The sequence below is a fragment of the Papaver somniferum genome, chromosome 6 (assembly GCF_003573695.1).
Source record: "Papaver somniferum cultivar HN1 chromosome 6, ASM357369v1, whole genome shotgun sequence".
In the NCBI taxonomy this organism is placed as follows: Eukaryota; Viridiplantae; Streptophyta; class Magnoliopsida; order Ranunculales; family Papaveraceae; genus Papaver; species Papaver somniferum.
Window position 1 is genome coordinate 18,641,832 of NC_039363.1, and position 25,182 is coordinate 18,667,013.

Sequence of the window (25,182 nt, forward strand, 5' to 3'; positions counted from 1 at the left end):
TCGAGGCCCAATAACTAAAAAGATTTTGGAACTCTTCAAATCATGCTTCTCCTTTGCATCATGTTAGCTATATGTATGCTTGTTTTGTTCTCCCTAAAATGAAAATCGTGTGCGTACATGTTGGCAAGACGAACAAGGTGTCTAGTCATTTGTATGTATGGGATGACCAAACTTTGGCTGTGTGCCTCTCTTTGTGTTGGCAATGCCAAGAATCAAAATATGTGCTTACTTGAATAATTAGTACGTGAGAAAATTACTAATTAACTACTGAAAATAAGCCCAAAAAATAAATAATAATCACTTTTTAAGGACTATTATTTATTGTACTGCAACGGTAAATTTAGCTCGAAACTTTTATTTTCCTTTTATCATTTAATTAAAAAATGCTATTTACATCCTGTTCTCTATCTTCCTACTATGTTCCTTCCAATATACACCACATATTTAGAATTTGAATCATATTTAGGTATACATGAGGTTCGTCATTTTTCAAATATGGGGTTTAGATCGGAGCGAGAACACAGTAGAGAGGTAGAGAATAGTGAAAGAATTGAAACTGTAAATATTCATTCACACAACACAAGTATCAAAATTGTCTAGCGTGGCGCATAAACAAAATTGTGCCATGGCAGCGGAAGGCATAAAAAAAGCCTTATGTCGTTTACTGAAGAAAAGGATAGACCGAAAAAGGCCCTAGCTATGTTACTGTGAGCAATTTTTCTTTATCAATCTATCTCCCTCTCATGGATCGGGAAGAGTATTTACAGAAAGATTATGATGATGATTCAGTAAGTAAGTATCTTTTATCAATCCTTTTACAGTCAAATTTGATGTCAAATGCATGATACATGTCGTCCCAAACAATCTCCAGTTTCTTAAAATTTCCAGGCGAGTTTTTTCAGTTTCACCGAGTTCTGGTACTTTCCGCAATCAGACTTTTCCAATTTATTGAAATTTTCTTTTTACACTTTTCCAGTACTCAGTTTGATTTTTGTTAGGGTTTTGAACCTCCATTAATGGAGGCTTCATCATAGAGCTTCAGATGCCTCTGCTTTGCATTTAGTTATTTATAGATAAGTAAGAGTGATTGATTGATATTTATGTGTTGATTTAACTTATTTATGAAATCAGGGTTGTATTAAACTTTTAACCTAATCAAAAACTTGATACTGTTAATTTTGTTAATAATTAAACACAAATCAATAAATTTTGTTTATGGTGATGATAACTGTGAGTGTGAGGGTGTATATTTTGGTGATGATGGTGACTTTTCAAGTGATGCCACAATCTTAGCTGACAAGTAAAAACCAGAGTGTCCCAACAATTGATTTTACATCATCATCACAGTGGTAAAAACAAGTTATCTTATTCATATGATTCTATGGTTTGGTGAGATACTCGACAAACTCTGGGTGAAGTTGCTTGTGACGATTTTTAGGTGTGTGCAAAACTTGACCATCTTTAATTGAAACAGACCCTTACTTTACTAATCAAAAATTAATACTGTCCATTCGAGGCAGTTTGCGCGTATAAAAAATCTGTAAGATTTGTTATTAGCGGATCTAATACTACCATCTGTCCAGACTCCAGATGATAGAGGTGAAGGAACAGATGCAGATATTATTCTAGTTAGCATTCAAGTTGGTCGTGAGGTTTAGGTGCGCCTCTGCTAAGGTTGGCCATGTGTAACTGAGAAAGATTGATACTCTCGGCAGTTTGCATGTATAAAGAATCTGTGAGAATTTATTATTAGCGGACCTAATACTACCATATGTAGATGGTTGAGGAGGAGGAACAAATGCAGTGATAATTCTAGTTAGTGAGATGTCAACGTCCATTTTTTTTGTTTTCTATTTGCTTAGGTATTCCTGTCCTGTTTAATAACATTTTGAAATAGTACTGGTTAGTCGGTGTCCTTCTTTATAATGGTCCTGTACACTGATTTGTTCCTTGGAATTCCCAGATAAAGAGAAAACTAACATGTACTGTATATTGGGAATGGAGCTTCAGAGGAGAATATAGCTACTGAGAGGAAGAAAAGGGAGAAGCGCAAGGCACATCAGAATGACAGCAATGAAATTGCCATGGAAGTGAAGAAGAACGAGAAGTCTGTAAGTGAAATGTGTGCTGCAGATGCTCTGAAAGACAATATTGCAGACACGGAGATTGGAAAACAACTAGCCGAGATTTACTCTAAAATGAATGCGGCACAAAGACAAATTTTGTTGCACAACTTGGGGGAATTCCTTCGCAATTATACAATGGAGATTAATCAACCTGTTACGGGAAAGCCAGTTGGTAGGCGAAATATCAAAATGCCCGGGAAAGAGGAGAGAAACCTCAGGAAGTATAAGTAAGTTTATCATATATCGTATTTTCTTTGTTGGTAAGTTGGTTATAGACAGGTGTTTCCACAAGTACTGCCTTTGTATGTGTTTTTAGTATTAAGCTTTTGTTAGTCAGCCTATTGTAGAATTGACCATATACAATGTTTAAGATGTTGTGGAAGTTGAGAGATCACACTGGATGTTGCTGCAATGAACGCAATAGTTGCTCAAAGCAGAAACTTGTCCAGTAATTGATTGTTTTGTGCATTGCTGCGCTTTCTTTTACACCAAAATGCTCCCCTGTGTTCTTGAGTATTCCAATTTATGTGCGAATGGTTGTTGGCAAAACAGTGTGACTTGTTACATCAATGGTTTGTCATTCGACTTGTACAAGTACCCATTTTTCGGGGTATTTGTTTCTCTAAAAGATCTCTACTAAAAAGCAGATGGTGTGTTTTGTAATCTTTGTTTTGTTTTATGATGTTCCACGCAACTGCAAAATCAGGTCTGGAAGAGTCATTTTAGTATTTGGTATGATCTTTGATTCTTGTGTGTAAAATATGGCAACACGTTGCTAAATTTTGAGTAACCTCTAGGCTTCGCCTTCAGGGATCACTTCCTCTCTCTCTAACTGTTCTTGAACCCTAAATGGAGAATTTTTTGGTGGCTAAAGAACGGAGAACTTGTAAAACTATCAAGTTTTTGCAAGCTCAAATTGGTGTTCTTGAATTCATGGGCTCAATTCAGGTAAAGCTAAATCATTTTAACCTTGCCAGTGCCGGTGAAAATTGGCATTTCATGATAATGTGCAACCTAAATTGCGACGAATACCAAATTGTCTAGTGTGGCGTACAAGCAAAATCGTGCCATGGCAGTGGACGGCACAAAACGGATGTGTGGTGATAGGACAGTAATGTCATAATTGTCATTTAACCGTTTTACATGCCTCTTCTTCTCTTTGCAACTTTTTTGTATTCGACAATAACAATAAGACAGTAAAAAACCCTAGATATTACTTTCAGAAAATTGTTCTTTTTTAGGTTTTGAATCTCCCTCCCTCAGCATGGATCTCGGTGCGTTTTTAGACAAATATTGTGATGAAGATTAAAGAATGCCAATGAATCAGACAGGTCAGAAACAAGAAGGGATTCACAATTGATTTTACATCATCACAGTGGTGGTAACAATCTCAACTTTTCTCTTTTTTTTTTTTTGCTCGATTCTCAACTTTTCTCTTAATTATATTAGTAGCTGTGCTGTAGTCATCCTCTAGCCGGTGATGGTTTTATGGTTTGTGAGATACTCAGAGAAGAAATCTGAGTGAAGTCACTCATGAGATTCAAGTGCCTAGGCGAAAGTTAGCAATCTTTAATATAAAAAATTTCCTACTTCACTGATCGAAATTTTAAGAAATTCTGAAGTTTTATTAGCAGATCTAGTACTACCATTAGATGGCCGAGAAAGATGAATAATGAAGCAGTCATAACTCTACAAGAGTCCATTTGCTTTGTCGATTCCTTTGTTTGCTATTTACTTAGCTATTCTTGTTGAATAGCATCATGAATAATAATGGTTAGTCGATATCCGCCTTTATAATGGTCCTGTACTCTGGTTTGTTCCTTACTTGTTTGTAATGAATTTGTAGATGAAGAGAAAACTAATATGGATACCGAAGATGGAACTTAATTCAGAGGAGAATATGGCAACTGAGAAGAAGAAAAAGGAGAAGCGCAAGGCTCAGGAGGATGGGGTCGAACCTGAGCGGTATTGAAATTCCCATTGAAGTGAAGAAGAAAAAGGATTCTATAAGCAAAAGTGATTTCTAAGTAAGTTTATCATAAAAATGTTCTCTTGGTAAGTTAGCTATAGAGAGGTGTTTTGGTAAATACTGCCTTTCTGGTTTAGTATTAAGCTTTTGTTAGACATACTATTGTTGGAATGGCCAACAACAACAACGATTTATCTACGGGTCTCATATAATATATTCTGTAGCCATATATTATTTCATATTAATATGAATTTTTGTTCTCCATTTACCATAGAAATGGATGGAGAAACCAACTGACATATATGTGAATCCGGTGTTGCATATGCGTAATAGTTTCCACCTCTCTCTGTTCATGTACGGTTGTTGAAGAAACAATATGCTTTCACAATCTATTAATTGGAAAAATGCAAGTGTACTGTAGAAGTGGTTGCGTACATAAAGGGTACAGAGCATATATCAACTAAGAAAGCGTTCTACTGAAACATGGTTTACTCTTCCTATTAGAAGTTGTTGTAAGAAACTCAAAATAGATTTGCAAGTAGTAAATCCGAACTATTCTCAAGTCATGTACTCATGTGTTGTTGTCATATTGTTTGATTAACTTAGTCTAATGCATCAGCACTTGGATAAGTCTTTCAAAAAAAATGACATCTGTTGTAGAGGCATGTGTATTTTCATCGTAAGGAAATGATTCAGAGAACATGACTTGGTTCTTAGGATCTCTGGCATATGTTCTATGAAGCAGACTATGTAATTATATGTTTTCTGACAAGGAGCTCAGCACTTCTACAGTTTTACACAATAGCAACATGTATCCTTGTTTTGTTGATTCCTTTGTTTAAAGAAATTGTGAGAATTTATTATTAACGGATCTGTTGATGGCCGAGGGGAAACAATGATATGCTTTTTAATAGTAACTCTAGTCAGTGAGTTGTAATAGTCTATTTGCTTTTTTAATTTCTTAGTTTGCTATTTAATTAGATATTTCTGTTTAATAACATTATTAAACAGTGCTGGTTAGTTGATATCCTTTTTATAATAGTCTGGTACTGTGGTTTGTTCCTCACTTATTTGTAATGAATTTGCAGATGTAGAGAAACCTGATATGGATAAAAGGATAGAACTTTAGAGGAGAATTTGGCAACTTTGAGGAAGCAAAAAGAGAATCTCAGGACAAAGGAGCATGGGATCAAATCGGAGCAGTATGACGGTGTTGAATCTTCCATAGAAGTGAAGAAGATCAAGAAGTCAAGTGATTGTAAGTTTATCATATAAATGTTCTTCTTGCTTTGTTGGTAAGTTAGCCTTAGAAAGGTGTTTTTGCAAGTACTGCCTTTGCATGTGGTTTAGTATTAAGCTTTTATTAGTCAGCATATTCTAGAAATGACCATATATAATGTTTACAACTAAGTTTGTGTGAATAACTTTTTGCAGGTTCTACACGAAGATAAAGCCATTAAAGAACAAATTCCCTCCATTATTTCACCAAGACGTGCAAAGACCGCCTACTCCTAAACGCAAACCAGTAGCAAATTAAACTTGTGTGTGACCATGTTCAAAGATAGAAGACGATCTAGAACTTGGTGAGACCTTCTAAAAGTTTCACAGAGACCAAACGCTGATGAAAACCATGATGATTTTGGCATACACAGCAGGAGGGGCATAGTAGGTCGCCGCTGATTTATCAAAAGCTGGTGATACGGGTTTGTCCTTGGGATTTGCTTGGGTTCGTTCTTGGATCGGCAGATTCCTAATGCTCAGATGTTTTGGAAGCTGAGAAATCGCACCAGATGTTGCTGCAAGCGGATGCTCTCAGCAGAGGAATAACTAGTAAACATGTCCAGTAATTGATTGTGTCTGCTTTCCTTTACACCAACAGGCACACACAGATTCTTAAATATTCCAATTTATGTGGGAGTTGGAAAAATCAGGGTAGCTTGTTGAGTTGCAGGTGTCAGTGGTTTGTCACTCTTAAGTTGTTCAAGTACCCTTTTTAAGATTTCTCCAAAAGATCTCTGCTAAGCCTAAATGGCAGTTTCTTTAAGATTTGTTAGATAGAAAGAAGTGCGAGAGATAACTTCCTTTTCTACTATTCTTGAACATTAAATGGAGAATCTTTTTGGGGCTAAAACGCTGGGAAATGTAGTTTTACCTTTTCTCCTCAAAATTTCCGGCGACGCCACGAAAGTGGGCCCCCGGCCCGTACCCGATCTCAACCCGTTAGATTGGCTCCATTTCCGTACCCACCCACCATAACCTCGAGGGGAGACTCAATCTGATGGCCTCTTACTTGGGAGTTAGACTCCTAGTCCTGGCCAACTGGGCTAATCCAAGTTGGTTATTCACCTCTCATTGATCTAAACCCCATTGATACCGCCGCCCGATAAAGCCAGAAAAAGCTTGGATTGGATGCAAAACAGCCGAGTCTAGAAAGTGCTTGTACATGCCGATTCAAGGACTGAATCCGGGTCTGAGTCCTAGCCAAGGGCTAGACTCTAGAGCACAATTCTTATGTTTAAAGTATTTATAACATTTTAAAAGGTTTCACCTGTTTGCCATCCATAGTTTGCCTATTAGCCACCCTCATTAATTGCCATCCCCACTTATCCCATTTATCAATTACCACCCATATATTTTCATGTAAATCCTAAATAGTACTTGTTGACTTTTGTTTTGCACCCAATAATAAGACAACTCTAATAACAAATTTTAAAAACCCTAAATTACATATTAATTTCTCATGAGCACCTTCTTCTACTCCATTTGTCCCGCCTACCACCACCTTCACTCATATCTAGTTTAATTTTGATTTTATATCTAAAAGATGGCTCCAAAAACAGTTGGGAATATTTAAACAAACCCAAATAGAGTTAAATTGACCTAAGTATAATTTTTATCGTGCGATTGCATACAAAAATCATGTTTAAATCTGAATTTGTTTGTACTAGTGATAAAGAACTAGGCCTCCACTTTGGGTCGTTTTGTTTGATTGACTCGATTATAAACGTCTACTGCATTTTAAAAAATAAAATCAGATTTCCTAATCTCTCAATAAATATACTATTCAATCAGTGATTACTGAACGATTATTGGCATATGTAGTGGCCAATTTAGGAATGAGTTGAAGAAAAAAGAATATTGTTTTTTTTGGTCGTCCAGGAACCACTGGTTTTAATTTAGTTTTTGTCCGTATCACTTTTGGAATGATGGCCTTGGTTTGTTACCGATTTAAAACAAATTAAAACTAGTCATAAAAATTCAAGGTGATCAAACTTGTGGTACAAAAACTTCACTCAAATGTTGGGAATCATTAAAACTCCATCTTAAACTAAATTGATACAAAAACCCCAAATTTTAAAAAATTGATACAAAAACCCCAAATTTCAAAATTGATTTCACCAAATTTTATGATGAAACCAAAAATTGGTTTCGTCAAATTCTATGATGTTTCATCAAATTTTATGATGAAACCGAATTTTGGTTTCATCAAAATTTTGTTTTTGGGGGTTTTTGTGTTACTTTTGTTTTTGCAGTTTTTTTGTGGATGGATAGTGACACCTTTGGGGTTATAACTCGCGGACCGATACTTTTGGAATGATTGGTTTGTTACCGATTTAAAACCAAATTAAGAGAGTTACGGTGGCCACTAGCTAATTAAGAACGCGCGATTGGCGGATACTTATGTTAATTGGGGGATAGAGGAAAAAGACAAAAATGAGATATAAATAGTAAATCAAAGTCACCCCTTATCCATGTATTTTAACTAATTCCGAATCTACCCCTCACCGTGGTTAAATATAATTAGGTAAGTTAGTAGATTAGTTTGATAATCATTTGAATAAATCGTTATCATTGAATTCGTTGATGCAACAACATTAAATCAAGATATTTATGATCATGAAGTTTTAGGGGAAGAACCAACCAGGAAAGTAAACAAGCTGAATATACAAGTGCTCCAAGTAATCATATATATGTATTAATGTATTGAAATTTGATTTTTTTTCATTGCATCCTCCATTATTACGCTTGAAAAACTCAGTGCCGGCATGGTAAAAGTATGAATACCATGCCGGCAGGGACCAAATCGGCATGGTATTCATACTTTCAGCATGCCGATACACAATATCCCCTAATTTTGAAATTATAAGTACGCTACCGGCACAAAAAGTTCATTAACGAGTATGCCGGTAGTGGTACCGGCATGGTCGATTCCCAAGTGAACCGTGCCGGTTTGAGGAAAAAAACATGCAGAAAAAATCTGTCTGAAATACCAAGTTTCGCATGGTATTCATCTTGAAATTCCATGCCGACACTCAGTACTGGCATGGTATTCGTCCTAAAATCCATGCCGGCACTCAGTACCGGCATGGTATTCATCCTTAAATCCATGCCGGCACTCAGTACCAGCATGGTATTAATCCTAAAGAACATGCCGGCACAAAAAACAGTAGGGTATTCATCTTGAACACAAGCCAGAAGTGGATTGAAACTGAAACTGAAAAGTTCCAGTTTATGATTCTAACATGGACGAAGTTTTAAAACAACAACAACACTTTAAATATGACTGTGTATCATGTACCTTCTCAATGAAGACATTTCTTCTTCTTCTTCTTGCTCAACAACAATTCAATTTACCTTATCTTTAAGAACTTGTTAGAATTTGATTTTGATTTTTAGTTTTAAATTTTAATTTAGATGGAAGGGTATTTTAAGATTTACACCCAAAAAAACACCCCTTAACGGACACTATTGGATGGGGTTAGTAATTCATATCCCCCAATTAATACAAGTATCCCCAATCGCGCGTTCCGAATTAACTTCGCCTTCTGAGGATTAATCTCCCGTATTAATCGGGTTTTTTAATATAATAATGTTTTAATTAAACCTAATGCTATTCAATCTTTTGATGGATTTTCGATAAAAATGGAGATCACTGGAGAAAAAGACAAGATAATTATAATCAAATTTAATTTAACTTTTGTAGACGGCAAATAGGAAAAAATGGAATGGAAAGTTGAATTATTTTCAGAATTTTTGATAAGGGTGGCAAATAGGTGTAACCTTTTAAAATAAAATGAAAGTGATTTACTCATCGAAGAATTTGCACCGCACTCTCACCGTGTGAGAGGATGGGTGGGGCCCACTTCTATCCCAATATACTGTATGTTGTCCAGGGTGCGTGCGATCTCCCTCAGTGCAAATTATTGAGTGGGTCTACCAAGACTGAAAATAAAAATAAAAAAGTATGTTACAAATGGACATGTGTTTGGATGCCCACATGGGCCCCACCTGAAACTATATGTATATGACACCAAAAGAAATACGTGTCACTTAAAGTGTTAATGTTGATCCTTTAAATGGGATGATTCACCTCCTACTTCAACACTATATATACCCGTTCAGGGTACTTTGTAAATGGAGAAAAATAAGAACTGAAAGAAGCCAGTATTAGAGAATGAATGAAGACTTATTTTTCTTCCTCCATTTGTCTAGTTCGAGTTTATTGTGTTTAATATTCGTGTACACTAGTATAGTTTCTCGTGTTTGTAATTAAACACTGCTATATGCTATGCCGACTAAGTTGTCGACTCACTAGTATATCATATGCCTACTAAGTTGATGATTAGTAGTATAAAACATTGTCAACACGAATTGCTCTACGACAATCGGCATGGGGCTGACGATATGGAAATGGATAAATTCTCTTCAACTCTTGCGTGTTTAATTTAACTATTGTTAAGTAGTTTTATGCATATAATTTTTATAATGTCTAACTTTCTTTCCTATTTTGATTAGAACTTGTAAAAGAGAAAGTTAGATATTTTGCCGTTTCTTATATATGCTATTTGGAGCACTGGAAATATACGGTATCTGAAGAGATATCCAAAAATAGGCACGTATTAGCAACGACTCATATTTGTGATGTTATTCGGGTTCCGAATTTAGTCAAATACTTGAGTTTTGTAGCACTTTGCCATTTTCCTCTTTAACCAACCAATAGAAGGTTTTTCCGCGTCCTTTTGGATAGCGTAAAGAGTAAAATTACCTTTGTTGGTACACCAATGAGTTTTACGGTGTTAACGGTTTTAATATCGGCAGAGCGAGGAATTATTGCATCCTGGGGGATAGCAAAATTTTGATATTACTTTGCTATAATAATCTCCGGAATTCAAAGACGTTCGTCTTGAGGTCGGAATACGATGAAAAAATGAACACCGGGTTAACACGGTTAACCAGTCTCTGTCAGCGGTCATTGAAATGACCTGCAATTGACATTGAGAACATTTCTTTTAAGGTATAAAGAATGTGTTCATATTTTAACTTTGATAAATTAATATTTCGTCGACCCTAATTGACGAAATTGGAGATTTGCCGGTACATGTTAGAACCGTATAGATTACATTTTGAATGTTTTCTTCCTTGTTTCACCATTGATTTTTGTGGAAAATAGTTCAGCTTGATTTTAGAGAAGATATATGCACCGTATATAATATTGCAACGAGCAATAAGGAGAGCCGCATATTTTACTCCCTTATGTGTTCCTGCTAACTTTGCGACATGCATAATATGCGCCTATTATATGCATCGGCAAGCTTTAAATAGCTAGTGCTTAATTTTCACTTTGTATACGTTGTTGTAGCAACAACGAGAGTTGTATATTTTAATTGCGCCTCGTAGATATACCAACTTTGTGCGATAATGAGTGTTGCATTTTGTAAATGATATTTAGAGTTAATATCATGTCTTCTCGTCGCCTGAGCTATTACCTAAAATCACAAATTTAGTGAATTAAATTTGCAATTGTACCTATGCAAATAAGTCTAATTCTAGCAAAGAAGGAAAATGCAATTGTGGTTGACATATTTGAATATGGGAACCACAATAGTTATCAGGATTAAGAACCTGGTGAACACCGTACCACTAGAAGTGAAAAAATACGACACGGTAGCATAAGAAATGGTTTGAATAAGCCATCTTTGAGCTTGGTATAGCTCTGCTATCGTTGTGACATAAAAGACACAGTACGTGCACCTGGAGTGCTTTTCATCGTTATTGATCTCTATCGGTCGTCTTGGCAGGACGGGGACGGATATTGAGATATTGTTTATAGTCACAAAATTCGTTTACAGTTTACAGTTAATTTTACATGGCAATGTAAATTCTTAAAATTAAACCAGCTGACAGTAAACGAGAGAGGAAACCTGATCAGTTACCTCTCCTGGGTTGCGTGTTATTATTGTTTTCTGCACCCAGTTGCTCCCTTGATAGGTAGAGTAATGCGGAACTGGATGTTCTGCTGATGAGACATCCCTCACAAGGATCAGGGGGAGAATCGTCGACAATATTGGTTAAATCCAATTGTGTCTCATCTAAATTCTCACACCAAGAAGTGCCTTAGGTGTTGGAGATTACTCCGTTGCTAGATTTAGAAAGAGTACCCTTGCTTGATTCGACATATATTAAATTCCTTGCAAGGTTTGCCATGTAATCGCAGCGATTGTTTCGTCTGGAAATATGCTTGGAAGCATTGACGAAAAACCTCTAGTTCGAGGTATGCCAATCTAATCAGATAACGTCCATATTCTCTTTGAGTAATGAGTTGATATTAAACCTGACGAGGAGCATGTCCATGAAATTTGCGTTGATATCTCATGGCGAAAAATATCCTCATATTGAAATTTGGTACCAAATGGATTAGAATATCCTCGTACTCCAGAGAATGATGTAAAGTCGTTATTAACTAATTGTTAACTGGTTGTCGGTAATATTCATAGTAGATACTGAAATAGATGTGGATAGATATCCCCCTTTGCAAAGGAATTATCGACAAATTTCATATGATTGGAAAATATGGATCTTAGTCCATATTGAACTGTTTTCTCACTTGAATACGCTTCAGGACCTCAGTCCTAGCATTGATTGCAAATTTGATGCTTATCAAAAGGCGTGATGAGAAAACTAATCGAGGTCGCTTGTTATGCAGCGCCACCCCTTGAAAGTGAGTTTCCACAGACACTAACTAGGTTGATGGAAGTATGTTCTGGTAGTCATAAATGACTCGACATCTCACCTGGTGGTAACTGTGTATCTATACTCATAAAGATTTTAAAATGAACTCTTGTTTGTCATCCATTGATGTTGTATCATCCTAGTAATGCTTTGGGCATTGATGGTGACCACATTTGATGTTCTTGTGCACTTTGAACTTATTAGTCATGTAACCATTGTCATGTTTTTCTGTTTGAGACGTGCTATATTCCACTGCTGATTACTAGATTTGCAAATTTGATGAGAAAGTATTCCCACCGTTTGGGGAGGAAAGGCTATCGCCTGAAAACGGTGTGAAGTATCCCGTTTTGCACAAAGATAAACCAGGATATATCTCATCTGGATGTTTTCAACAATGAAAAACATGCCGAAGATTTGACATCTTCAGAGATTGCAAATCAAATTGCTTCCTTGAGAAGCTGTAAATGTAGTAGCAAGTGTGTCACTTAGAACACACCTTGAGCGTGGATGACTAGTTGACTTGAAATATTATGCACCTCTTAAAAGGAAGAGCCAGTCACAATCATTGAAAGATAGTGCTCTCAAAGAGACTATCAGTGGAAGATCTAATTTCTCTGAGTATAGTTCTACTAATAAGAGAATATCTCTGCAAAGGCTGTGAAACCTCAAAATGAGAGGATTTCCATAAGGCATGCATGCAATAGAGAAATTTGCAATTGTAATCCAATGACTGTTGATGACATAGTCAAAGTATCCACTGATACTACCGTAGGTGTTGTTGGTTTAAGCCGCTCTCTATGGGAATGTCATCAAAGGTATGATTGGTTAAACCAGGAGATATCAAAGAAGAATAACAGTTTCTCCCAAAAATGCATAAATTTGGTATTGCAGCCCGAACACTCGATAATGTGAGCTACTCTTGGCTACAAACGGGTGTTTGCAGTTCCGACAACCGATAATGTAACCCCTGGCGGCTACATGTGGGTGTATGTACATAGTGAGAAAAGTAAAGTCAACTAATGGCACAAAGTCTTTTACAGGAACCTGAGATGGATTTCTTTGTAACGTATTCCCTATTATGGATGCAACTACCTTTTTGGTATTTGTCTGGTAGTATTTTAAGGACCCGATGTGCATCTAGTGGATGTGGTTACTGCGGATCTGTATGAAAGACTAGATACAGAAAACTGCATATAAATTCCTGAAGTTTTTAACTATCAGTTGAATCACCATGTCATATATATTTACTCAACAAGTACGAAAGTAATCAATCATCTAAGTGAATGCTTATATTATCCAGGGATATGTGAACCATCTTATATGCCTGTATACTATGCATTTACTAGATTTGATATATACCACATCTACTTAATGGGAACTTCTGAAGAGTTCTCCAAAGCACAAAAATGCTTAAAGCAGGAGTTCGAGATGAGAATCTCGATAAAACAAGGTCTCAATTTGTGGATTGAGTATTGTAGCTGGAAGTCCATTAATTTCGTCAACCTTAAAGGTTTAGACATGTTTAAATGGACAAGCTGGCATGGTTTCATTCATTCGATCTCTTACTTTTAAGATTGATCGGTATACATCTTAATAAATGAGATGTGTCACTCTGTGGTTTTTATTACACAAAATATGTGTAAATGGTATATCGGCTGAAATATGCTATAGATACCTGATATTGGGTTTGTGGTAAACATGTAAGTCTGGCTCTACCCATCACCAATATCGAGACATTGGTCCGAAGAGAGTCCCCTTCATCTTCGTGGAACCATTAAGCTTGATCTTTTGCATGAAAGATCGATGAATGTCTCCCACAGAGAAAAGCTAATCAGACTGTTTAAGTTTTGATTTTTGACAGGTTTGCTAAAGCAGCTAGATATTTTCCTAGCTAGTAGTATGATGGTAGAGGATGCCTGTTCTTCCTTCGATCGGCTGCGATTTTTCAGACAAAGCTAGTAGAGAATAAATGGTTGTACCATCATAAGATCATTAAGTTGCAGAAAGGAAGATCAGACCAAGTTTTCTCAAGTTAAGGAAGCTGATGAAGACATTAAAAGATGGTTCGTGGTCTTTATGCAGTATAATCAGGCACAATGATCAACTGAGAAGGCTTCTCATCAGGGGGAGTAAAGCTATAGAAGACTATGGATATTGGGCATGTTGGACATTACGTCGTGTACTCTTTTTCCTTAGTCAAGGTTTTGTCCCACTGGATTTTCCTTGTCAAGGTTTTAATGAGGCATGCGAGTCCAGTGATATCCGCAGTTCGACATGTTGTACTCTTTTTCCTTCGTCTGGTTTTTGTCCCTTTGGGTTTTCCCAGGAAAGGTTTTAACGAGGCAATATCTGCGGGTTTATCATTGTTCTGAGAACTCATGTTTTTCTATGTTCAGGTTTTTCCCTCTGGGTTTTACTCGCGAGGTTTTTAATGAGATAACAATCTTAGAACAGTGATCACCATCTAAAGAGATGAATATCCATAAGATATTCGCGGAATCGATGATCGGTTTACCATGCTTTACTATTGAATCTGGTTTTTGCTGCAAGTATTTTTCCTGACACAGTTTCGGCAATGGGAGAAAATTCATGACTACCATCATCGTTTAAGGACTACCGGCAAAGCCTTCATGATGAAGTATTCTAAGAATGGTGGTCATCAAAGGAGGAATGTTACAAATGGACATGTGTTTGGATGCCCACATTCTATGGGCCCACATGAGCCTATATGTATATGACACCAAAAGAAATACGCGTCACTTAAAGTGTTAATGTTGATCCTTTAAATGGGATGATTCACCTCCTACTTCAACACTATATATACCCATTCAGGGTACTTTGTAAATGGAGAAAAATAAGAACCGAAAGAAACCAGTATTAGAGAATGAATTAAGACCTATTTTTCTTCCTCCATTTGTCTAGTTCGAGTTTATTATTTTTAATAATCGTGTACACTAGTATAGTTTCTCGTGTTTGTAATTAAACACTGCTATATGCTATGCCGACTAAGTTGTCGACTCACTAGTATATCATATGCCTACTAAGTTGATGATTAGTAGTATAAAAAGAATAGAAAAGACGAAGTACTGACACTCAGAATTTTCTTGTACAGACGAGCCCTTCCTAGCAGAAAGAGAATTGTGGGAGAATGAATAACAGAAAAAATGGGTCTCCGTTTCTTCCTACAACACCAGTATTGAAGGGAGAAGAATGGGGAGTCAAAGAGTGAGTGAAAATGAGAAGAAGATTAGTAGAAACCAGAGAAAAAGAGATATTAGAACAAGAAGCAGATGAAGAGGAAGAGGAAATTTGCAGAATTTGTCATAGCTCTGGTGATTCTAAAAACCCACTCAAGTATCCTTGTGCTTGTTCTTGGAGTATCAAATTTGTTCACTCAAAATGTCTCCTCCGCTGGATGAAGCAACGCATCACTCTTAAATGCGAGGTTTTCTCTATTTCTGGTTCAATTTCTTGGTTAGGGTTTTATAATTTTTTGTCTGACTTGAAATTGTACAAAAAGAAACAGATCAATTTGATGATGAGTAGGGGGTAATTTTGTATTATGTAGACTAATGTTGTTAATATGTATGGTTTGCAGGTGTGCAACCATAAATATTCTGTACATCGTGTTTATGCTGAAAATACTCCAACAATATTACCTCCCAGAGAGTTTCTGTGTGGGATTGCGATGAAAGCATGTCATGTTGCGCCCTACTGTGTGAGGATTTGTTTTTCAGTTTTAAACCAACTCCTTATGCTACCATATATTGCATTTTGGATATGGCGGTCGAGTGTAGCGAATAGCCTTTCTGAAGCAAAAGAATTATTAGTTCATAGTCTTATGTTTCCTTCAACATTTATGATCATGGACTGGTTGTATGTCCTTCTAATTGGCAATATCATCTCGTTGTTGGTGATGTGGCTGTGTAGCTTTGTGGAGATTTATGCTCCTTTTTTAGTAGCTCCGCAGCCAGGTAACAGGAATCGTAATGCTGATGAAGTCCGTGAAGATGCTGAGGTGGAACGGCAAGCTATTGCTGGTGGTTTAAGAAATTGCGATCTTGTCGAACTGTGGTTAACAGTCTTTGTAGCTCTTCTTCGGTATTTCCGTGGACTGATTATTAGTGTCTTCAGGCTTGCTGTCCATGATCCTGTATGGAGGACTGTTATTTATCTGTTCACGTGTATCTTATTTGTAAGTTTCAATCCCTTTTTTACCATTTCTATTTACATTAGCTTCAATTGATTAGGTTTATGATTTTGCTTACTGAACCAAACAGTTATCGCACCAGATTGTAAACTTCTCTCATTGGAAGAACTAAGATATTTTCATGATAAGTTAAGCATATGCCATATGATACAAAAAGGGATATATGTAACTGTAATGTTGTGAATGGTTCTCGTATCCATCTAAGACCACTCCAGTTATAGCAATTACAAAGAAGAAATACTCTTCAATAATATTAAACTATTGCTGGTTTATTAAGTGAGCTTTTTTTATCTTTGTTGGACCAGACATTGAGCTCATCATTTATCTTCTATTATCTTGTTCCATTGTGATCTAAGTATACTATATGGTCTCCCTTTCCCTTTCTTTTTCGCTTATCTCAGTATGAACCTTTTTTGCTTATCGAACATATGAGCACTTTTTTGCAGGACAACTAGAATATTTATGTGGATTTCTTGGACTGTTCGTGCATCTTCCGTTTGTGGATTTAATACATCATAGTTCTAAAATCATACTCTCTCTCTCTCCCTCTCCCTTTGCAGTTTCTGATTAGCAATAATGTGCTGATGTCGCTGCGGTTAGGACGAATGATTTTCCGAAATCTTTTCTATGCATCTTCGTCAATTTCCACGCCATTAATAGAGTCAACACTCTATATAGAAAATAACTCACTGAAGAATGCATCACATGCCATCACAAATTTATCTGCTGAGGTTCAGAATGATGGCCTGCTTTTTTGTGCTGCAGAAGTGCTTGCTGAAACCTTGATTGCAAACAGTACTAGACCAGGAGAGGACTTAAGCAGTGTTGGCAAACCACTTTTAGTGTACCCAAGCTCAGGCCTATATGACGTTATTACTGGATATATGGTCGTTGTGCCTTGGATGCTCCTCGTTGTCCTTCATATCCCTATTAGAACTGTTACATCAAAGATACGTGGCCGTCTGAGGAAATTCCTGACTACGATGATATATCCATTCTTTCTGATGATTCATCTAGGGGCTCTCCCTTTGGTGTATGGTTGCTGGCTAGATGTTTGTACCATTACGATGCTTGGGAGGTCAGTTTCTGATAGGGTGTAATTCTTTTCAACATACCCTTTATTAAGCTCTTCAATTCATTGGATGATTGGAATCATATACCTGTTGCAGATACACATTTCTACTAGCCATGTTCGAAGGGTATAATTCTTTACGCCTTTTGATGAGACATTTTTATTGTGTAATCACCGGTTTTTTGGGCGCCTTTCTTGACGATATATCACCTTTGACTACTTGTTCAGGTTCTGTGTAACGAAGGTCTATACTTTTTTCACGATTTAGCAGATCCAATCTGCATCATTTTGCGTAGACTTACCAATGATGTGCAAGTGCAAGCTAGTAAATTTCTGTTCTCCATTGCCGTTAATGGAGTTTTGATAGTATTTCTAGTATATTTACTAGCTATACTAGCTATGCGATTAGCACCAACTATCTTTCCTCTGCATATTTCGTAAGCTGCCACCTACTACTTGTGAACCACATTTCTACTTTGTATATCTGTTTGCCGTGATTAGGTAACGTTTAACCAGGTTCTTTCCGAATTGTAGGGTATCTGACCCATTCACTGAGATTCCTGTAGTCATGCTTCTGCTCCAGATTTGCTTACCTTATGCAATTGAACTGCGGGAAACAGTTGAAGCTCTTCTCCATCAATGGATTACTGCAGTTTGCTGTACTCTTGGCTTAAGTGTTTTCTTGTTTTCTAGACCTGAGGACATTGGTGGGCAGGAGAATGTGAAAGTCGAGAGGCAGCAGGACAGACTGCAAGATCGACTCATTGCTGCCAAAGATCCAAACAGAAATATTTTCACCTTCAATGGGTAAGTGATTTCAAGTGTTTGATCTTTGTTTACGAGTTTGAGTAGCAGTAGAAACTTTTGATTTTTATCATTCACACGCGTGGAATTTGTTCGTATTCATGGTGAGATTTTAGATATTTTTATGCACCTGGTACTATATCTTGACTTCTGTACCAAACTTAAGCCTAAATCTTCTACTGGATCTCTCAACTATTTGCAGCTCTACTTTTGTATTTCGTGTTGTGTTGTTGATCTTTCTGGTGTGGACAATGTTGCTCCTCTTCAGTTCATCTTCGATAATCGTATCCATACCACCAGGACGTGTACTGCTCAGCTCCATTTCTAGTCTTCCAATAACTCATGGCATCAAGTGCAACGGTAATGTACTTGTAGACATTATACTTTCTGCTGTATTCCATGATTTTAGGTGTACTTTATTATGATTCATGAAGACATGAACACTAAGCTTCCGACTTCTTTCCCTAGATCTGTATGCCTTTTTTATCGGAAATGTTTCCATCTGGACTTCTTTCACTGGAGCAAGATACTTCATCAAGCACTTTAAAGCAGGGAAAGCGCATTTACGGCTCAGTGATATGTGCAAATGGTGTTCTATTATCGTTGAGAGTCGTGTTCTATTATCACTTTGGTAGGGGACTGATGCGACAAATATTTTCTGTATCTTTCTCAGCATTCTATCTAATATCTGAGTTTTAGTATTGATACTTGTCTTTTGGTTTCAGATCATTGTCATTCCAGTGTTAATCGGGCTTTTATTTGAGTTCTTGTTCATGGAGCCAATTCGAGCAATTGTGGTTGAAGCCCCAGTTTTACTCTTGTGTCAGAATTGGGCAGTGGGGTTCTTCTTCTTTAAGCTGTGGAGGACACTGGTATGTCCTGTTACTATTTACTGTTTTTCACTTTTGAGTAGCATGTTATATTGGTCACTTAAGACGGAGGTGCACATACAGGTCACGCTGAAAATGTGATAAAACATATTCCTGGAGTGGGACAAACTGGGGTTGATGTCTAATTCATTCATCTAGAAGCCTCCCTGAATATTAAAAAAACCTTATCAAGTGTGACAATACTAATTAGGAGACTAGTTTTAACTGGGTGCAATTTTTTTGAATCATCTGGTTTGCGTTTTACAGGTTTTGCTGAACCATAGGATTGTTTTGGTGGATGAAAGTTGGCGGATTAAGTTTGAGAGGGTGAGAGATAATGGCATCTTGAAGCTTCCAGGGTGTTGGATGCTGCAGGAAATATTGATCCCAATTGTTATGAATCTGTTAGTGTCTCTCTGTCTTCTCTACGTTCTTGCAAGAGGGATAGTTCCCTTGCTTGGGTTTTGGATAACAGTAAACTCAACTTGGGTAGCCTATGTGACCATAATTGTACTGTTTTCCTGTGCCAAAAGATTTTCTTTTTGGATCACCGAGCTTCACAATTCTATCCTAACAGACCGTTATTCTGGTTTTGGGCTGCAAAATTTTGGTGAAGTAGCAATACAGTGCGAAAATGAGATTGATGAGTTGGTGAGACGATTATCAGACTCTCGAGGATGCCAACGTGTCGGACAGCTTAGATTTAATGTCATCAAGGAAGTATGGTAAAAACCAAAGGTATGTTTAGCTGTTTTTCTTTTGTTTTCCTCTAGGCCAAGTTCTTTTGTTAATAGGGGCAATTTTAAGAGAGGAAGTGATTTTAATTGCCTTACACTGTGAAATGCGATCCACAGTGTTGCTTGTAATTATTCAGACGAGGTATAAGGTTGCAGAACTAGTTTTGGATGGAAAATTATGCTTAAAACAGCAGCGTTAGCTGTATCTATGCTTGTTTTATGTGTTTGTCCGTCACCTGGCTCATACATGTTGGCAAGAAGAAGAACTGATTGAGTAGGTTGTAGTAGTTTCCTGGTGTCTGGTCACTTTATCTTAGAAATGTTTGTGTGGTTTGTGGTTCAGTTTTAAGCTGAGAAGACTCTTTTGAGGCATACTCGAAACTTTTGAGGAATGATTACCGTAATTAGCGTGGGTTGATATGGGGTGTCCAAGACTAGTTAAATTATTCAAATTGCCTTGATTAATTAATTAATTTACTCTTCTAATATTTTTATTATAAACTTTAAATTATTTATTTATTTAAATTTTTTTTTTTTTAGTTTTCTTAAAAAAGATTAAAATTCTTTTTAATTACCTTTTCAATCGCAAACAACAATTGAATTCTTTTTTTTTTTGGGTTTTGAAAGAAAATTCGAAAACAAACAGTTCAAGTTATTGAGTTAAATCCCTTTAATCCGTTCCTTTTAAGAGAAACTCAACAGTGATTTAACGATGAATCTCTAAAATTTCTTCATCAAATATTCTGAACATCAAGCCAGAATCAGTTTATATGTGCACTAGCATAAACCGATTGTAGTTGATGTTACTAGAAATTGGTTTTTGATGTACACATACATAAACTGATTCTGAGTCCAAGTTTGGATTTGTAGAGAAATCAAGAATCGGTCTTTATGTGCCTCACATATAAACCGATTATGAGAAATACCAAGTTTTATGTATGTTTTTTTTTCGCTAGAATCGGATTATGTGAAAGACCGCATAAACCGATTCTGGTTAACCCATTTTTTTCTTCCAGTTAATACTCGATTACAAAATGAGTATGAAGACGTACTCGATTTCAGTTCGAGTACAAGTGAAAATAGTTTTATACCCGAATTGAAAATGCGTATGATTTTACACCCAATGTATAATACTCAAATTGAAAACGAGTATGACTTCTCAGACGATTTTAAAATGGTTATGAAATCAGACTCATTCTTAACTCGAGTATATATATATGGAGTAGAATGAATCATACCCATTCTTAACAACACATGATTTCCTGATCAAAAAGAAAAACTTATCATAATCGGTTTATGTTCATGTGCATATAAACCGATTTTGCATAATCGGTTGATTTTCATGTCTATATAAACCGAGTCTGGGTAAAAGAAAATTTCAAAACATTTATGTATGTTTTTGAAGTTTCAATCTGTTGATACCAATGTCAACATAAAGCGATTCTTGGTTGGTGTTCTTTAAAAAAATTCAAATTTTTAATTTTTTCATGTTTTGATGATTCATTAATACAAGTTAATTTCACATCTAACACGATATTTTCACTACTAATCAACTAAATTAACGCTAACTAATCAAGGGAAAATTAGTCATTATCTAAAATAGTTGGATAAGGGGTTTCTAGAGATTACTTCTTAATGACCCTTTTTGTTTTCTAGTCACGAGCCCCAAATAATCACGCTAGGCCCCAAATTAGCCAGGTTAAAAAAAGCATTAAATTTTTTATAAGATGAACTTGTTTGAAGCGAAAGACTACCAACACATATTTCGAGATATGTAAGCGAGTTAAACTCAGCTCGAAATATCAAATATGTATAATCGAATACTATATGGGAATACGACTTTTGTCTCAATATAGGAGATAGCGTAGAAATAGACTCTCTGAGTGATAGATGAGTTTCAGTCTCCACATACCTTTTTGTTGGTGAAGTTCCACAAGCTCCCCTTAGTAGTTCTTCGTCTTCAATCGATGAATGTCGTGAAGTCTAAATCTCAACTACACAATCTATCCTAGTCTGAGACATCACTATAAGTAGACTAGAAATCAAGACTTATAGTTTTGATCACTCATTGATAAACAAGCTTGAGATAGCAACGCTTACGAGTTCGACCGAGCAGTGCTCTAATGCCTACCCATTCAATTATTTATCGAATCAACTCCAGAACTTCAATTAAACAACAAACCCTTCGTTATTTAATTATTAACAACTCAATTACCCACCGGTTCAAACCTAAATATCAAAACCCTAGTTTTCAATCTATCTGATTTACCTTTCTCTTTGAATCATAATCAACTACATAACAATCTTCGCCACTAGCAAGCCATTTTTAATTATCTTTTATCTATTTAAACCACAGAATCCTCATTTTTGATTCTCGGCAACAAATGAAAAATATATAAAGGAGAAGCTGAAAAAGGAAGAAAATAAGAGAAGAGAATTGAATTGAATCTTCTCTAAGATTTTTTGTTTTATATACCAAAAATTGTTTACTGAGGCACCCAGTACAATTGATACGCAGCCAAAGGGAATTAATAAATATTTTGTAACCATAGTTGCCATGAGTAGATATCTCGTCTGCCATAATAGCATATATATAATGACTATCTTACCCTTTTACTTGTTGGATGGTTCTTCTTAATTTAGTATCCGGATGATGCGTTCAAGTAGTCCATTTCGCTTAACTTTTCAATATCCACCCAATGATACAAGCTTCACGGCCGCAAAATTATTATTTGATGAATTTTTGTTAATTAATTCTCATACTCATTTAATCATATCGTTAGTGGTTAATTCATCAATTGACCAATCAAATAGCGTTGACAGACTTGTAGGTCATTACAAATAACTTAGGAAAATTTAAGCCTCTAAGACAGTATAGACCTACAAGATTTATTCTTGAGAATTCTCATCCTACTGTATAGACCTACAAGATTTATTCTTGAGAATTCTCATCCTGAAAGGAAGATAACAAGACCTGTTCTTGTTGACATTTGGTTCTATAACAGTTCGGGTACATACTAGATTATTTCTTGGATATTGATTTGTGAAATCGTCCAAGTTAAACTTGTCTTCATATCATCAGATCCTTAATGTTGATCTGCGCTGCTGATTGTAAAAGGTTTGTCCATACAGGTTTCCGAATTAAAATTTGGCGGTGTACTTGGTACCCCCTCTTTTTCACTTAATTATTTATATTGGTCTTAACTTTGCTTCTTTTTTGATGTTTAAGAATATATAACACGAGATATCAGTATTCAATTATGGATGACTGAAAGCTCCACATGTTACGAAACCCTTGTGAATCATTGCATAATGAACTTCTTACAATTTGATTAATCATTAATATCTTCTTTTTTTTAGTTTTGAGTCATCCAATAACTTTTAATGATATATGGGTGATCAGTTTCTACGAATTAGTTTGAATTTTTTTTTTTATTTCTAATGTTTGTTATTAATAAAGGAAAAATCCCTAAAATTCATCCAAAGAAAAACATTAAATGAATTGCTCTGCCTCTAACCAATTCCCAATTTCTTTAACCTCAAATCTCTTGTCGGCTTCAATTTTCAAATCATACAATAACAAGATACAACATTTCTTTTCCATGAAAACCTTACTATATTTCAAAATATGAATGGGCTTCAAAGAATGAAATGACCCCATATCATTAGCTTTTGAAAGTCTTACTAATTTACTTTGAGGCTCAATTGATGTCATGAGACCAAGTTCAGTTTCATCCCTGTAGTTAAAAATAAAATATAACGAATCATTCACTAAAAAGAATTAGGAGAACCCTTGTTCAATAAAGTAGCTTGTACAAATTCTTAAAACTCTCGTCACATATACCAAAAAAAATAGTAATACAATCAAACCAGCCATCTCCATAAGGTGTTTCCATCCAATAGATTGAGTTATTGGCATACACACTTGGGAGAAACTTTTCAGTTGCAGAATAAATAAATACGCTCCAGAGCCTAGATATTTATGCGTATTCAGGATGGCACTAACTAATCTAAGTGGATGGAAGCATCTTGGTTGTAGGAGTTGAGGAACCAATCTGATTAGATGGAAATATCTATAGAGTCTATTCATAAAAGCACAGAGCTCAGGTGTTAGAAATAACATGATAGTTGCACCATATCTCGTTGAGTCCTTTTCATTTTTTTTTATTTTTTTTTAGTAACTCAGTCACTCTAATTCACCCTAGTAGTGGTAACAAATTGAATCGTGTGCCCCACCTAATCACTTAGAGAAACATAGTTTAAAAATAAAATATGGTGCAACTATCATGTTATTTCTAACACCTAAGATCTGTGCTTTTATGAATAGACTCTATAGATATTTCCGTCTAATCAGATTGGTTCCTCAACTCCTACAACCAAGATGCTTCCATCCACTTAGATTAGTTAGTGTCATCCTGAATATGCATAAATCTCTAGGCTATGGAGCGTATTTATTTATTCTGCAACTGAAAAGTTTCTCCCATACCCCCAAACTTAAATCTAACATTGTCCTAAATGTTATAAAGATAAAATTAAAAGCATGAATAAGGAGAGAAATTGTTACTATTTGAAGCAAAAGAGTTAAGGAAAGATATTACCGTGTTGCATGAGATTGGGTTACCTCCCAAGAAGTGCTAAGTTTAAAGTCTTCATCCAGACTTAGGAAAGGATTAGTCAAATCGAACCATAAAGTAACAGTCGAAATAACTGTGGGTCTTCAAAACTAAATAGAGCTGACCCAAGGAAACTGCAATGAACCAAGAAAATGAACAAGACTAGCAAGCCCTTACTTAGTTTCCTGATTAAGAAATTTATATCTAATTGTGGTTCAGGGTCAGGTTCTAAGAAAGGGTCTAAATAAAATATTTTCATTGGTTGCATTTTTTCATAGGTGGGATCCGAATCATTAGGTCCTAGAGTCTGGAAAAACTCAAATATGATCTTAGAAGCGCACAATAATTACCTAAATAACTGAGGATCCTCTAATTCAATAAGATTTGACTTACAAAATTGACCACAATGAGAGTAGTGGTCACTCTTAAGCAAATGTGTCGATTCTAATTTCCTAAAGCATTTAGGTTTAGTCTCACAACTTAATATTCGACACATTTGAAATATAAACGTTCCCGTATTTGGAAGAAAACTATTTGGTGGGAAAACAAAGTCAATCTGGATATCATAGCCTGGGCAAACCACATCAACCAGAGGATGGGTTTCTAGCGACTGAACTTCTTCCTGGACATCATTAGGTTCGGGAAAACGTGTATGAAGATAATATTGTAAAATGGTTGAGGCACGTATATCAAGTCCCAAGTGAGGGACCTTTATAAGAGTGAAAGCACATGGATGGTAACCACCCCCAAACTTAAAATTTTGGGTGTCTCT

General features: G+C 36.0%; 2 protein-coding genes and 1 long non-coding RNA gene across 6 annotated transcripts; all 3 read left to right on the plus strand.

Annotated features, from left to right (window-relative positions):
• Positions 1–507: 507 nt before the first annotated feature.
• LOC113287112 lies at positions 508–6,211 on the plus strand. Of its 4 annotated transcripts, XR_003329717.1 has the most exons (6): positions 508–792; positions 1,964–3,074; positions 3,368–3,507; positions 3,973–4,153; positions 5,184–5,353; positions 5,530–6,211. It is a non-coding gene; the product is annotated as an uncharacterized LOC113287112 (long non-coding RNA). The 4 variants fall into 4 exon arrangements; XR_003329716.1 differs by having other exon boundaries at positions 1,964–3,507; XR_003329718.1 differs by having other exon boundaries at positions 508–788; positions 1,964–3,507.
• Positions 6,212–14,999: 8,788 nt separating this feature from the next.
• On the plus strand, positions 15,000–18,198 carry LOC113290587 (probable E3 ubiquitin ligase SUD1). The gene is made up of 6 exons (XM_026540176.1): positions 15,000–15,550; positions 15,704–16,300; positions 16,876–17,393; positions 17,485–17,514; positions 17,616–17,631; positions 17,971–18,198. Exons 1-6 carry the CDS (start codon positions 15,341–15,343, stop codon positions 18,196–18,198), a joined length of 1,599 nt encoding a protein of 532 aa, XP_026395961.1. The 5' UTR covers positions 15,000–15,340.
• A 367-nt stretch (positions 18,199–18,565) lies between these two features.
• LOC113287113 (probable E3 ubiquitin ligase SUD1) lies at positions 18,566–20,032 on the plus strand. The gene is made up of 3 exons (XM_026535789.1): positions 18,566–18,822; positions 18,917–19,063; positions 19,328–20,032. Exons 2-3 carry the CDS (start codon positions 18,965–18,967, stop codon positions 19,787–19,789), a joined length of 561 nt encoding a protein of 186 aa, XP_026391574.1. The 5' UTR covers positions 18,566–18,822; positions 18,917–18,964; the 3' UTR covers positions 19,790–20,032.
• The last annotated feature ends 5,150 nt before the right edge of the window (positions 20,033–25,182 follow it).